The sequence below is a fragment of the Culex quinquefasciatus genome, chromosome 2 (assembly GCF_015732765.1).
Source record: "Culex quinquefasciatus strain JHB chromosome 2, VPISU_Cqui_1.0_pri_paternal, whole genome shotgun sequence".
Lineage (NCBI taxonomy): Eukaryota > Metazoa > Arthropoda > Insecta > Diptera > Culicidae > Culex > Culex quinquefasciatus.
Genome location: NC_051862.1, coordinates 89,780,758 through 89,796,780, shown reverse-complemented (window position 1 = coordinate 89,796,780; position 16,023 = coordinate 89,780,758). Strand labels below are relative to the sequence as shown.

At 35.3% G+C, this 16,023-nt stretch overlaps 1 protein-coding gene across 1 annotated transcript in view; it reads right to left on the bottom strand.

The window, feature by feature from the left end:
* LOC6034296 (tubulin beta-3 chain) overlaps positions 1-6,042 on the bottom strand; it is a 56,572-nt gene extending 50,530 nt beyond the window's left edge. Inside the window, exon 1 of the mRNA XM_038252842.1 lies at positions 5,595-6,042. Coding sequence (XP_038108770.1) covers positions 5,595-5,651 — 57 coding nt within the window. The 5' untranslated portion in view covers positions 5,652-6,042. The remainder of the gene's footprint in view (positions 1-5,594) is intronic.
* Between the last annotated feature and the right edge of the window lie 9,981 nt (positions 6,043-16,023).

The window sequence follows — 16,023 nt, the reverse complement described above, 5'->3', positions numbered from 1 at the left end:
GACTAGAGCATGTTAGTTTTTCAGCGTATGGAGAAAAGGTCAAAAAGAAAACTATAAGTCAAAAATAGAGTACAACCATGAAATGTATGGAATTGCATTAAATTGTATAAGGACTTGTTAAAGTACCATAAAATAAAATTTTCAACGGCAATAACAACTTTAACTATCAACAAAACACATTCAAATAATACTATTCCTCATATGCAGTCCATCCATTCAAAAAGATTTTATGGAAATAACAATTATATTTTTCAAGATTGAAACTTCATTTGAATTTACAAACTACAATGTATCTTATTCTAAGGCAATATTATTTGAAACCTTATTCAAATGCAAAAATCTTAAGTCACTCCTTCAGAAACCACGTGGTCTCTTCGAACCTCTCATTCCTCTGCAATCCAACACCATTTCCGGCCATCCAGCGCACTTGCTCTTGCTCTTGTTTTTCGCGCAAAACACCGGCAGCACTCTCCGGGGGCAATCCATAGCTGTACATGACTCTGGCTGTTTTTCTTTCTCCGCCGCGCAGCGGCAAAACCTCGACATTCGTTCAGCTTGACTGGATATCTAGCCTGACCGTGGCCAGCCAGCGTCAGTAGCAGCGATAAAGAAGAACACTCTCTCTGTTCATGGTGTACAACAACAAGAACATCAACGCCAGAGTTTGGAGTGGAAACATCCCGTACAATCCAGTACATCACACTCGCTGCGCTCTGCTCAGACGTGGATTCGCAAAACCATTTGCGCAAGTACCGATAAGTTTTACGATTTTTTTTTTGCGAGCAGATGAAATGAAAGAAATCGCAAACGAAACTGGGAAATGTGATTTTCGCACAGCGATAATAATTATCGGACCCGTTGCGCGAGCTTTTGGGAATCCCTCGAATTATCAAAATCTCCTGTTGTTCTACATCGCGAAAAACTGTTTGTTCAAGATTTGAACTCAAATCAACACGCCCTTAACATCCATCAAAGTCGGCAGGAAGGAAACAGGGTCACCCCGACCACAACATCCGATTGAGTTATCATCTCGCTGTTGATGAACTGCTGCACTTGGTCCACTTCTGCCCCAAGAAGACAGAGCAAAAGGGTTCAAATGCTTTCCGGAATAGTCGGAATAGCCAAAGAAGATTGCGCGCACAAGTGTAGGCAGGCAGGCTGGCACTTTATCTTGGGGAAACTGAAAAAAATGCATCAGAGCAGGCCGGGTTCGAGGTTATGAAGAAATATGAGATGCCTTCGGCATGGGAGGTTGTAATTGGGAAGGACACAAACACCGTAGAACCTCGGTAGTTTGACACCCTTCTGTCAGTTGGGTGAACTGTCACTTTTTACGCATTCTGACTGTCAAACCACCGAAGTTCAGCTGTACGCATTCCTTGTTTGTGGAGAAGCATAATTGCATACTCGCACAAGGGACACATGACATCATGCTTTGTTTGGAGCAAATGTGCCCACAAAGGGTCAAATTAAGCGATGAAATATGGCGAGTGCGTTTGTGAGGAAATTTGCAACGTGCCAGTGATGGCATATTAGAGTGTTGTTGAAGAAGAACGAAAGTTAATAAGTTGCATTTTGCAAGTGGATGAGTCATCGGCATTGTTTAGTTTCTGCATCGATAATAAAATTTGACTGAAAGCGATTAAGCATATTTGAGACTTACGCAAACAATTCAGCAAACAGTGATTTAAAACCAGTTTCTTTTTTCCAAACAAGATATAAAATGATAGCAAAAATGTCTCATATTTTTCTCTAATAACAATGTCCGACCTACAATCTTACGGATTGAACTTTCAATCTTTCGGATTGAACTTTCGGTCTTCTGAATACGCATCCAACGATAGGTGACAAGATTGATCCGGACATCATTTTCATCAATTTATCTGAAATACGCATTCAAAAAAGTGTATATTTAACACTAAAGTGATCATAACATTTGATAGGGTTGTCAGATATTCAATCTTTTGGACGTGTTGGAAAGGTCTTTCAAATACCAAATATTATATTTTCTTCCAAAAACAACCCTTTTACAATTTTCTGGACTTAAATCATTTTTTTAAGCATAACTTCTGAAGTACCTTTCTTAACTTATGGGAGGACTTATACTGCCCATGTTCGCATAAATGTCCCATTAGGGTGTAATATGGTTGTATGGAAAAAAATAAAGTTGTCCAAATTTAGCGAGCACAACCATTTTTCAGTTCCTTTTGGGGTCCTAAACAACTCCCCAAAGTTTCGGAACGATTGGTTTAGTCCTCACTTTGCGCAAAGCGATTCAATTTTCCATATAAATTTGTATGGGAAAAACCATTTTTTTGGATTTTGATATTTATATAATCTACGTTTCACGCTGTACTAAAACCGGATTCATATTCGAATGCTCTGGAAGGTGCTCTACAACTTTCCCGAAGAGAGTATGGTGCTAACTTGCTCCTAAAAAAAGATACAGCGTGTTCAAAACTCGTCTAAAACGTGTTTTTTGCTCGAAAATCACGTTTTAGACGAGTTTTGAGGACGCTGTATCTTCTTTCAGGGACAAGCTAGCACCATACTCTCTTCGGGAAAGTTGTAGAGCACCTTCCAGAGCATCCGAATATGAATCCGGTTTTAGTACAGCGTGAAACGTGGATTTTATAAATATCAAAATCAAAAAAAAATGGTTTTTCCCATACAAATTTATATGGAAAATTGAATCGCTTTGCGCAAAGTGAGGACTAAACCAATCGTTCCCAAACTTTGGAGAGTTGTTTAGGACCCCAAAAGGAACTGAAAAATTGCTGTGCTGGAAAATCGATTTTGATATTACACCCTAATGTCCCATATGCAAAAACAGCAAACTGAGATAAACGCATTTGAAGTTTGTCCCACACATAAGGCTACGTGTTAAGTTTTCGCGAAAAAACTGGATTTCCTCCTGATTTCTAGAACAAAGTACTGGATGTTATAGGCTCTTTTGAAAGAGCACACGATTTTGAACCAAACTGCATCAATAACTCAAAAGTGATGAAAATGCATATGGGACATTTATGCGATCATGGGCAGTATAGGACCCAAAAATGGATTGAATGAGACCAAAACGTTCAAAACCGGTTCAACCAGTGTCGAGATAATCATGTGCAAATTTTCGGTGCACAGACTTACATCCCCACACACACAGACGTTTGCTCAGAATTTGATTCTGAGTCGATATGTACACGTGAAGGTGGGTCTATGAAGTCAACTTTAGATTTTTCAAGTGTTTTCATAGCCTTTTCTAAGCAAGGCGAGGAAGGAAAAAATGAGCTAAGCAATAGAATACAAAGTTGTTTAAACCAGATTGATCAATTTCGCAAAAATTTCCTATTTGCAAAAACAGCAAGCTGAGAAAAAAAAACTAAAATGCTGAATAAACCGGAAAATACTACGGTTTAATAGAACAATATACTGCATATTTTCTGTTATTCTTCAAGTTCACAAAATTTTGAACAAAACTGCAAAAGTGATTAAAAAAATGCAATTGGGACATTTATGCAAACAAGGGAATCATTTGATTTACTTGTTAGAATTTCGTATATAAAAAGTTTTTTCAAACATTGTTACATAGATAACTCAAAAGAATTAAAATATAGACGGGATATTTATACGAACATAAGAAAATCTGAACATTTTCGATAATTGAATGGAAATGATGATTTAAAATGCATTATACACCTGTCCAATTGTTTTGATCAACAGTTCAAAAATATTTATTTTCTGCAATTTTTTTTTTGTGTGGTGCTGTGAAATGGAATTTTATAAAAAATTCAAATATTTTTAAACCAACTCAAACATGCTAAATATGATTATCAATGTAGAAAAATGCATTTAAAATTGTTTTTAGTAGATTAAGCTTCTATTTTTATTAAAATTTTGAAGTTTCATGAAAACATTTTTTTTCTTCTCCTGGAGCTTTTTTTTTTATCTTCAATAAGAGAAACAAAACACTAAATTTGAGAAAAGAGGTCTATCGATATCGAGTTCAAAATTACCTCAAGAATACGTCAAAAACAAAAACTGATGATGAATGTTTTAAATTTAAGAGAATCATTAACTTGATTCGTAAGAATTATTTTTAACTAAATTTACCAATCCACCAACAACATTTCAATAGTTTTTTTTATGAAATTACAAAATATTTATTATTCTGTCTATTACAAATTTTCCCTACTTTAGTTTAACAAATAAAAAATAAATTTATTTGATAAATAATCATAGAAAATTAGTATGAAAAATCGATTCCGTTTTTAATAGTGAAGTAAATAGTTTTAACTTAAACATTCTTTTCTAACATTGTTAAACCTCTAACACCCAACCCTGCCTCTAAACAGGCTTTGATCCAAAATTTCGCAATAAATCAAATTTTTGCAAATTTTTAATCTTTGAAAATCGTTGGAAAGTGGAACCAAAAGTTAAACAAAAAACTTGGATTTGATGATTTTACTTGTTTTTTGAGACATTGCCAATGATTTGAAAAAAACAATTTTGCTGAGGTCAATTTTAACCGTAGTTTTAACTAATATCCCCTACTACTTGTGTCAAAATAATTATAAAATATTTTTGTTATGATGAATTATTTATGTTTATAATAGATAAAAACTAATGATTGCAGTTTGTGAAATAGGCCATAATCATACAATAAATAACAAAAACTTATCTAGATAAAAGCACACAAAAGTACTAAATAAAATGAGAAAAAAACATGAAACAAGATTTTCATTGAACAAAAGTTGTTCAAAATGACCAACTAATCAAGAAAAACATAAATATCTTTCAATGAAATTAGGCAGTAGAAGAGTTAAAAGCATTGTTTATGTAGACAACTCAAACTCTTAATCAGTATTAAAAGTTCATATAGGTAATCGAAATAGAAAAAACATCTATTCCGTAATTTTTTGTCAGTGCTCATTAAGATAAAGGTTGTGATAAAGAGTCAAACTGTTAAGTTATGCGACATTTGTTTTAAAGTGGTTGATCATCAAGAGAAACCAAAAGGACAGTTTGAAAAACACGTGTATTCTTTTTTGAGAATTCCAAAGTTATTTTGAATTAATTCAGTTAAAAACCAAGCATCTAATTCAAATATATCATTTAAAACAGTATTAATCAAATCTACCCTGAATTTTCAAAAAGCCTTAAAACTTTAGTATCAGTAAATGTCACTTATTAGTATCAACTAACAAATCCAGGAAATAACCATCAATCGTTCCGAAGAAATGACTGCCACAAAATACTTTCTCGGAACTGCACCCAGCATTCCACTTTCACTTAATCATTGTTTTTCCCTTGAACAAAACTCATTATTCACTCCAAATCACGAGACGTCGTCACCGGCAACACAAACTGCAGCTGCCTTATCGCACCAAATTTCTTATCAACAAACAAAAACTCCATGTCCAACCGGCAACATGTGTACTCCAGAACTGCTAAAACTTCCCCCGACCAATCAATCCAATTCTGCACACCCAGTTTAGCAAATGTTCGACCTGCACAGAGTTTTGTCACGCCGATAACAGTCGAGGCAGCGTTCGTCACCAGCTGGGAAAGTACAACGGTTACGATTGATAAGCGAGGCTTACCTTAGCACCAATCTGGTTTCCGCACTGGCCGGCCTGCAGATGAACGATTTCTCTCATGGTGATGAACGGGGGTTTTCACGAAAAGTTCACAAAAAAATCGGTGAGCTCTGCTCTTGAACTGCTCGCTAGCACTGCACTTGCACAACTGAACGGAACGCTGCTTGTTCCGCGACGTCAACCCAAAAAAACCGAAAACCACGACTTCACGGAAGCTGGAAAACGGCTGAACAGAAACCAAAAAAAAACTTTCTTCTCCTAGAAGAGGTGTATCCGTACGATCCGACGATCCGCACTCGTATGGCCACTGGGACTGCTAGGCAGCTTGCTTTTGCTCCTCAACTCCACTCACTAATGCTCTCTCGGGATCCTAATTAATGGATCGCTTCAAATTTCTCCGGTACTCAAAACTTGCACAAGTTCCACAACCGTTCCGAGCAACGTGCAGGCAACGACTGTTCAAGAATTCAAATTTGAAACGAAATTTTATCATAGAAAAATCAAACCCACCAAACGCCAACAAGGCACATGGAAGAAGAGAGAATTCGTGTGAGAGAGCAGAGAGCAAGCCGGATTCTCTCTCGCGCGCATGCCGGTATCGTTGCGCGTTGCGCTTTTCCAACCCAGCCCAGCCCAACCCAAACGAAGAGAGAAGCCGGCAAGTGAATGTTTTTCATGTTTTATCCATGAGCGCAGTGCTGTGTGAGCAATGTGAGCATATTTTTCCACGCACTCTGATTTGGGCGAGCCCGAGGCGGTAGATGTGATAGAAATTGAACAAAAAATAATTAAGATGAAAAAATTTACTTTTATTTTTCATGCTTTTTCGTTCAGCAATGTTGTGTACTAACCGATAATTTCATGTTAACGTAACTTAAAACTTGCATTAAGTACAATATTATCCTATTTCGTTGATTTTTTTCACTATTTCTTACCTACTGATGAGTTTATCTTTTTGAATGTTATACAATATTAATTATTTGATACTTCATATATTGACACATAATTGCCGGTAAAATTGAGATTTGCTCTCCAAGTATTAAAGCATGTCCTAATGCATCTTCTGTAACATGTTTCTCTCAAAAAAAAATTGTTCAGCTTCAGCTGCCAATGCGTAAAACCAGCTCTAGCTTTTAACAGATTTTTATTGATTATTTACGTCCAATCAAATTTTGGAGCTATTCATACAAATGTGCCAAAAGAATAAAGTGAGATTAAAAAGACATAAGATCTACAGAAGTGATTTTCTGATCGATTCTGTGTCTTCGGCGAAGTTGTATGTTATAATTAGGACTTTTGAGAAAAATGGGTACCGTTATCTGGAGTGAATCGGGACAGCAGTTTTAGCAATGTTGCTGCCTAATATTTTGTTATTTTGGAGTGGTTTTGGTTATACCAGATCCAGAGCAACAAAATGTGTGCATTCATTTCGAAATTTTAAGCTTTTAAGTGCTCTTAAACGTGGTGCTCCCTATTCAGGCTGTAGTGTTGAGTTTCAGTTTCAGTTCTTTTTGTTTCACTCTTACGACAGCTCAATTCTTGTCCCTTCCATAGGGACGTGGCGTTACATCGTGCTGCCATCTGGTTTTTTTAAGTGCATGAGTGAAAAAGTGCTGAGTCATCGTCTTAAAAATAGACGGCGTCCTATCTCGCCCAGCAAAATGAAGTCGATAAAGTAGTCGGTTTCGATGAGAAAAAGTGGAAAACGTGGTCTAAAAATAGCGACACCATCCCCCTATAGCATCAAATGGCAAAAGCTTCGCTGCTTTTTGATTGCAAATTTGATTGTACATCTAAAAATAATATAAAATATAGTTTTCGAAAATCATGATTAAAAAATCAATATTGGCAACACTGTCAATTATGGTCAAATTCAAAATTTTTTATTTGCGAATAATTGAATTTGGAAATTGTATTTTTGCCTTCCTCACCTTACTGAGGAAAAGCTATAAAATTACTCGAAAAATTAACTTCTTAATTTGACCTCCTAAACCCACCTTCATGTATACATATCGACTCAGAATCAAAAACTGAACAAATGTCTGTGTATGTGTTTGGATGTGGATGTGTGCACTGAAATATTCTCACTCAATTATCTCAGAACTGGCTGAACCGATTTGAACCGTTTTGGTCTCATTCGATTCGTCTTGGGGTCCCATAAGTCCCTATTGAAAATTTTGAAGTTTAGTAAAGTACTTCAAAAGTTATGCTGAAAAAACGAATGTGACTAAAGTCTAGAAGATTGTAAAAAGGGTGGTTTTTGGGAGAAAACCCGTCATGCTATACATTTTTAGAAAGGTTTTGAAAAGAGATTGAGATATTGAGATTGTGATAATTTTAAAACGTACTTCAGGAAGGTTTTATGAAACTTCATATAATTTTAAGGAAATTAGAAATTTCCACATTCTTCATATTATTTTTTTTTCGATGCAAAAAATTTCAGACATGATAACAAATCGTTAAAATTATTGTAATCCATTTATTTTGAAATAAACAAAACTGCCAAAGCAGAATTTTACAATAACGTTAAAAGTATCCATCAAAGAAAAGTTGAATAATCTGAAAAAAAAAACAAAACTACTCAAACATTTACTAGATACTAGATAGAATATGAATTTATTTCATAATATTAATTTTTAAGATTGAAAATCCTTGAATTTTTTTGAAAACCATGATTTTTCAGCAACTTAAAACGTCTTAAACTAAATAATCATGCTTTTTTTTTGCTCAAAACTGGTTCTAAAAACCTTATGAAGCCTGAGTAAAAATCTCTTATGGTTTCTTTTGAAACCTGCAAAAAATGCCAAAAAACTTATGGAAAATTGTGATTTTTGTGGAAAATAAATTTCACAGTTGAAACCTACTTTTTATTCAATTGTTAAAAAACGCGGGTTGTTTATATTTCAAAAGTTCGCAAATTTTATATCACACCCAGGACTTCAATTCCATCTATGTAAATGCCCCCAAAACGAAGTTAAATCCACTCAAAAATGTTAATTTAGCAATTCAATGGTCATTCAGATGAAATAAAAGTTTGCATTAAGTTAAGATACGTTTAATACAACTTTTAAAGTTATATAAACATTAAACTAAGCTGTTAGTAAACACAAACTTTTTCTGCAGGTTTTTTGCATTTTTAAAAGTATTTATTATGGAACTTTTTATAGAATTCATCTATTCATGAGCATTTGTGGCAAATGTTCAGCCTAAGTTTCTGAACAAAAAACGAAGGGGAAATATACCCATTATCGTCACACTAAGCTTTTCGACCTATTCTCGTAACTTTTGCAAATTTCTGCTATTTAAACAACATTTTCAGATACACCGACACTATAGAGCTGCTTGCTTACTTTTATTTGAGCTATTAATAACTTTTAAATAGTCTAGAACACTTTATGCAAGCTGTAATTCTTGATCAATGTTCTGATAAGCCGATAATAGAAATGAGCCCCTAGTACCAGATTTTTGTAAAACTTTCCGTGTGTTTCATCACAAAATGTGTATGACACATTCCTGACCACCGGAGATATTTCGGGTTTAGTGGTTTTGAGGTGTTTTTTGCTGATTGAGGTGCCTGAAAACACGATATTTCGGTTTATTGAAGTTTATAGTTCACTTGCGTCAAAATTCAAGATAATAATTTTTTGAATGTTTGTAAAAGTTGGTTTTACAAGCCTTAATCTATAGAGAATCCAATCACAACATCTATTCCGCGATTAAATCATTAGCATTAGCATTAGCATTAGCATTTGGAGGACGCCCCACCACCGGAAGGCTCCACAACGCTTATCCCTCTGTTTGGTCTGGTTGTGTTAGACCCTCATCCGGAACAATAATCCAACACGGGAGATACCATGTCTTCATCTTTTGATGAGTGTGTAATACAGCCCAGGGCATAAGGGGTCCAGGCCGGGTCCAAGCTATCCTCAGGGATATGAAGGATCGTTAGTAAACACCTATCTAAAGTGCGCAAGGACCCCTACGTCACCTTAGTGGTATAGATGTTTGTAGGGAGGTTTTGGACTCAATGTTAGTAGGAGAGGTAGAACCCTAGGATACACCTCGAAAGGCGTTGCGGGTTGGTTGTAACAGTATTCCTAATTCCAGTCTAGGCTCACCAAGTCGCCATGGCCTAGTGGTTAGCATTTTTGCTTACCAATCCAAAGGACGGGGGTTCGAACCCCGCCTTGAGCGACTTTGATTTTTCGTTCATATTCAGCATTTCAAGTATTTCTATGTCCTTAACTTTCTCGATGGGAGCAGATGGGAATCGGACCCAGAACCATTCGCTTACAAAGCAAACACTGTAACCATTCAGCCACAGCTGCTCACTACATCTATTCCGCGATTAAATCATGTTTTCAAATGGTCCACTGGTATACTAGCCCGGAGAATGTGTCGTATAGTGCTCTAGGAGTGTACAGTTGTACTTTTTTATTTTATTTTTTTTATTTTTTTTTATTTTTTAAATCTTCCATTTTAGGTCAAATGTCACCAACATCCAGTACATTTTTAAGGCAAAGTTCCCAGAACATCAAAATTCAGCTATCGGAGAAAGCTGAAATCTTTTCTATATCTTTTGATCGTGCTTTGTCCGAGAATAATTATTTGGGAAAATCAACCACTCAAAATTTTCTAAACTTTTCGGAACTCGAATCTGAAACAAGTAATTCTTCAAAGAAGTTTGGCAAGCACCTCGAGTTATCAAGACTGGACTATAGTATTTCATTCTAATCGGGTGAAGCATTCGATATGCGCTGGTTCCTACTCAGATTGTAGCAAGCGTTCTTATTCTCAGCTCTCCCAAGAGATACGGCCGAAAGACTTACGAAAAATTTCTTAAAACTTTTTCTTCTTTTGCTCTACTGAAAAACTTGTCGGACTGGCTGCGCTTGTGTTCGATTAGATTAGATTAGATTAGATTTTGCTCTACTGAAAAACTTGTCGCTTTCCTAAAACCTTCCCATCTTATTCAAGAATACTGTTATTTCAATATTTTTCCTTTCAATCGTTAAGCTGCTTATAAATATTCTCTATTTGTAATGATTTATTCCGTCATCAATAGATATTCTTAATCCCAAAAATGTTGAATGCAGTCACCAAACAAGCCACTGCCAAAACGCATAGGTAACAGTTACTTATTCATCCCTCAGCACTAATCCACGTTAAACCACGTGGATCATCGGGCTGTCCCGATAATTAAAAAAATGTCATGCCTTTGATGATGAGTCAGGAAGCCGCGTTCGGCAAGCCGACAGCCGGCGAACGGCCGGCGCTTTCGACGAATACTTTGTCGTAGTTTGTTCTTCCGTTAACACCGATACATGTGTACTTGGGGCCGGGTGTGACAACTAATTAAGAAAAAGTGGGAAAGCTGAATAAAATTTAAAAAAAAATATTGCAAAATAAAAAATAAACATAAGCTACAAAAATCCTAAATTTCAAAATGATGTTATGAGCAAAAGAAACAAGTTTTTAGAAATTTTATAAAAAGGCTTCAGTTTTAAATTTTAGAAAAAAAAAACCACATTGAAAAACGTTTTCTAAAACAACTATGAAAAGTATTTTATTTTTCCAAATTTTACCCAAGTCAACCCTACATCCCAAGTTTAAACGACTAGCACAAAAACAACAACAAAAACGACTAAGACGACGACGAAAACACTTTCCACCGCGATGCATCTAATCTAAATTTATGATTCTGAAGAAAAACTGTACACTACCGTTCTCTTCCTCGACTTGGAGGGAATGTTTCGTGCGTGTTGTCTGCTGCTGCTACTTCTTTCTCTCGCGCGAGTTTTGGTTTTGAGTTGGTCAGTCAGCAAGGCAGTAAGCGTTGAGTGACTCAACGGCAGCGGATGGAGTTCTGATTTTTTCGGCAACGTGCGACGACGCCGACGTGACCCACCAGTTTTTGGGCGGACACGATGTTTCAACCTGGCACTGGTATTCTTGGCTGTCATGCTGTTGAATAATTTCTGCTCACATTTACAGCTGGTTATAAAGTACAGGTTGAGCATGGTGTTTCGCATAATTTGAAACGTTCAATTACAGGTTTTAAAAGCGTTTTCGACAGATTCAAAATTATTTAAAAAAAAATCATAAAAGAAGTTCAGCAAGTGAAATAAATTCCATTAAAAGTGTTGAAAAATTATGTCGATGAAACTTCGGTATATGGAATATGGACTCCGATTCGGATGCTGCTTAAACCTCTAGAAAAGACACGACTACAACGACCCCAACAGCAACATTTTTGTTGAAAATCTACATTTTGTAATCTAACTTTGTATTACATATTTCAATTTTGACAAATTTTAACTTCGATTTGAATTCACTTTTAATTTAGTGAACCAAAAGTGTCAATTTAGGTAAAATTGTTCGAAAAATTTTGCTTATTTCAAATAAAAAAAATAGTCGTCCATAAATATTTTTAATTTGCATTTTTCAATCGCCGATAACTTGGCCACTATTGATCCGATTTTCAATGTAACAAAATGAAAGAAATCAATATTATTTTTTTATGGAATTCATCTTTTCATGATTTTTTTTTGTATCAAAATATTATGCATGAGTTAAGCTAAGAACAAGATTATCCGCCAGACGCAGACGCAGAACTTTAGGCCAATTAGATTTCTCCATGATCTGCCAGTCGAACAAGCAGGCTATGATTACAGGCGCAAAGTTATTGCTACAATTATTAGGGCTGCCTCGCAAAAAGAGGCTGAACAAAAAATCGTCAAGTCAGATTTTCACATAAAATTTCCCGAGGAATCGAATGTTGGAATCGAAATGTTGTAAAAAATTAGCATTTTTACATTTTGTACGGTGTTTATAACTATGCGCAATCGATTTCCTTGGAAATTTTATGTGAAAAACTGACGTGATGAATTTTTGTCCAGCCTCCTTTTGCGTGACAGGGCAAATTCGCGATTTGTACCCTTTCATACCCACTTTACAGTAGTCTAAAAGGTATTAAATAGTAGCTAGAAATGGCTTGACTCGACACTCTGTAGATGTGCCATGCTGTCTTCCAACCATGTCAAAATTTCTTAAAATAAGAAGCTTAACAATTTTTCCAAAGACACCATCGCTTTGAAAGGTCACTAGTAGAAATTAGGACTTGTTTGACACCCTGTGGGTGTGTCACCCAACATGTAAATAAATTTAAATTAAAGCCACATTCATATACAGCAATTCCATTTGAAAAGGGCACAAACTGAAAAAAGTTCTCCGATGTGGAGGTTCCTTGGCCAAAATAATTGAACCCGTATTTTTAGTTTGGTCATTAGAGTGACCTACACCGTGCTAGGGAAGTCCCAAAAATTGCAATTTTCGTCGATTTTCGCAAAAAACACCTTTTAAAAAAATCATAACTCGCACAATTTCAACCGATTTTAGCTCTTAGATGCAAATAAAAGGTGGTAAGTTGACCTTTCAAGAAAAATAATTTGAGGACCGATAAAACTATCCAAGCATTTGAAAAGTCGTATGAAAACTTAAAACGGCGTTTTGACCGCGTTCGGACTAAAGAGCCTATGTGTGAAAATATTTTAACGGCGCAGCAAATTTTGGATTGCCATTTCAGTAAAATTAATCATCACTTTCGCTGAAATTTGGTAATGAACAAAAACATTGCTGAAAAATCAGTGACAGCATATCTGTCAAACTGAAATGTCACTTATGACTTATTATTTTGATGCTGCCGAAAGAGTCCTATTTCAAATGCGTTGTGTTTTTTTTTTTAATTTTGTATTGTGATCCAGCAACGATTGCGGAATCTTCAGCAAATGATCTGTCAAACTGCCACAAGAAAATATCTGGCTTTTCAGCAAAATAATTTGACGTTTCTTTTGCTGAAATTTCAGTTGTTTTGACAACCATTTTACTGGAATTGCTGTAAATCATCTGCCAAAGTGACAAATATCAGTTAACTGAGAATTCAGTAAAATCTAAATTCCTGAATCGTTTACTGAAATTTCAGTAGATGAAAACTTATTAAAACTTTACTGAATTTCAGCGAAAAAATTGGTGTGTATACTCAAAAACTGGAGGTGTTCATTTGAAAATAAAAACTGGGATTTGCGGCGCACCGGTCGCAAATCGAGAGAATGACGAAAATGGGAAAAAATCAACTTTTTCACCAAAACTGCGATAACTTTAAAATTTCAGCGATGACATTTAAATGTTTGGGTGCCAAAAGTTGCGTCTTTTAATTACGTAAATTTGTGTACCCTTTTTTAACATTTTTTCGGTTTGTGACCTTTAAAAAAAAGGTTTTTTTGTATACAACAACCTTTCCTAAGACAGCACTTTGCTAGATTGCTTCCTATATTGTTAAATATTAAGATTTTGAAATATCTAACGAAATACCATCAGTGGGGGTGACATTAGGTCTGAGGGGTGAGATTGGGTCAAAGTTTTTTTTTTATGTTACCATTTCTAAGGTTCTTCTCAATGAAACTAAATTCTGTTAAAAGGGTTGTGTAGGGGACGGGACATTTTAAGATGACTTAGCTGGAAAATCTCGTTCCTAGAACAAATCCTGTTATTCTGGCGGCTGTCTAAAGCTGAGGTAAGTTTTTGGCCAAAAATGACCTCTCGAAAATTCAACATGTCAATACGATTCCCTCGAACAACAAACACTGTTGGATGACTTGTTTTACCGTATCGTTGTATTTGAGCTTAATTTTACTTTCAACCCCTCTAAGGAGTGAGATAGGGTCTCAAACGATTGAAATTTAAGGTCTAAGTCTAGGGTAGAGTTCATCAAATTCCACCATATTTTAAGAAAATGTAGGTAAACTATCAGAGAACAATTCTACGTTAAAAGATTTTCGATGTTATTTAAATTGAGAAGTTTATCGTTTTTTGACCCATAGTCACCCTCACTGACGGTACTGACAGTGTTGATAAGAAATATATTTTTTGCAATTCCGTCGTGAAACTACTTACTTTTCCTGTCATTCTTGAACGACGAAATAGCCTACTTTTCTGTACCAAAAATAACAGAATCGAATAGCAACACATTTCAAAATAAATGCTGCAAAGTTCTACTTTTCAGCACTGAAATGGGTGCTGAAAAGTTGAACTTTTGATTTAAACGATTTATTGACAAAATACATGAAAATTCGAAAATTTTTCGAAAGGTGTACAAACTTTTTTTGCACCTTTTTTATTTTCGTAATAGTATTTGTTATATAACTTTTTATAGAAATCATCTTTTCATGAGCTTTTTGTAGAAAAATGTCTGGCATGAGTTTCTGAACAAAACGTAGTACTAGGTTTCTGTCAACATTAAATTGTTTAGATGTTTCATCACAATATGTGCATAGTGCCCAAGGGGTGTAAATACTTTTTTTACATACTGTATAAATGCTTTTTTTAAACTCTGCATCTTTACCATCTTCGGGAAAATTTAAGATGACATTCAGGACTTTACTTTTATGGTGTTAGTTTTTAAATTTAATGAAATATAAAAATTAAAAAAAAATCAGAATTTAAAAAGATGGTTATTTATACAAATTTCCATATAGTTTTGAATCGCTTTGCGGAAAGCCAGGTCAAAACCATTCGCTCCCAAATTTGGGGGCCCAAATGGAACCGAAAAATACCTGTTCTGATTGAATTAGTCTATTTTAAAATATCTCATACAACTTCAAGCCACCCTGCTCTCCCCTACATATTACGATTTCTCGCATACAAACTTCAAGGTATCGAAGAGGGTATTCCGTGGTCAGATAGTGCTCAAATTTGAAATTTAGACTAGTAGTAATGGGTCAATCTGTGTTTGAAGGGGATAGCGCCGGTAGTTACAATACTTTAGGCCACCCTAATGTTCCTATTTTCGTTGAAAATAGATTTTTATCGCATTCAAAAACAATTTATTCCACTTTAAATAATTTGCCATGTTAAGTACTCATTTTTGAGTATTTTTTTTTTTCAATGGTAAGTGAAAGATAATAAACAATACAAACAAGTTATGGCCTAACTACAATCACTTAGCTTAGAACATCTAAGTAAAGTAGTTACTTAGGAAAGTACGCAACTTACGGCCGTCATCCACAATCAACTTAGAAATTTTGCTGGGCTGATATACGTTGCTATGCAGTTGTTTGTTTACCTTTGATATTGAAACGTCAACTTACCGTAGATTTTGAAATTTTTCAAACCATACGTCAGTTTCTAATTTGATTACTTTTCCATTGTAGAAGCTCGGCTTCATTTCCATTGATTCAAATTCCTAAGCTAAGTGAAATTTTCTAAGCTAAGTGATTGTAGATATGCCATTAACGTGAATCTAAATTGTACATCAAATCTTGTACGACTTTTTCCTTTTCCAACATGCCCAAAAAGCGCACCGCTGCATGTTCCATTTTCTAAAATAAGTGACAGTCAGCAGTCACGCATGCATCTCCAATCCAGTCTATTTCCG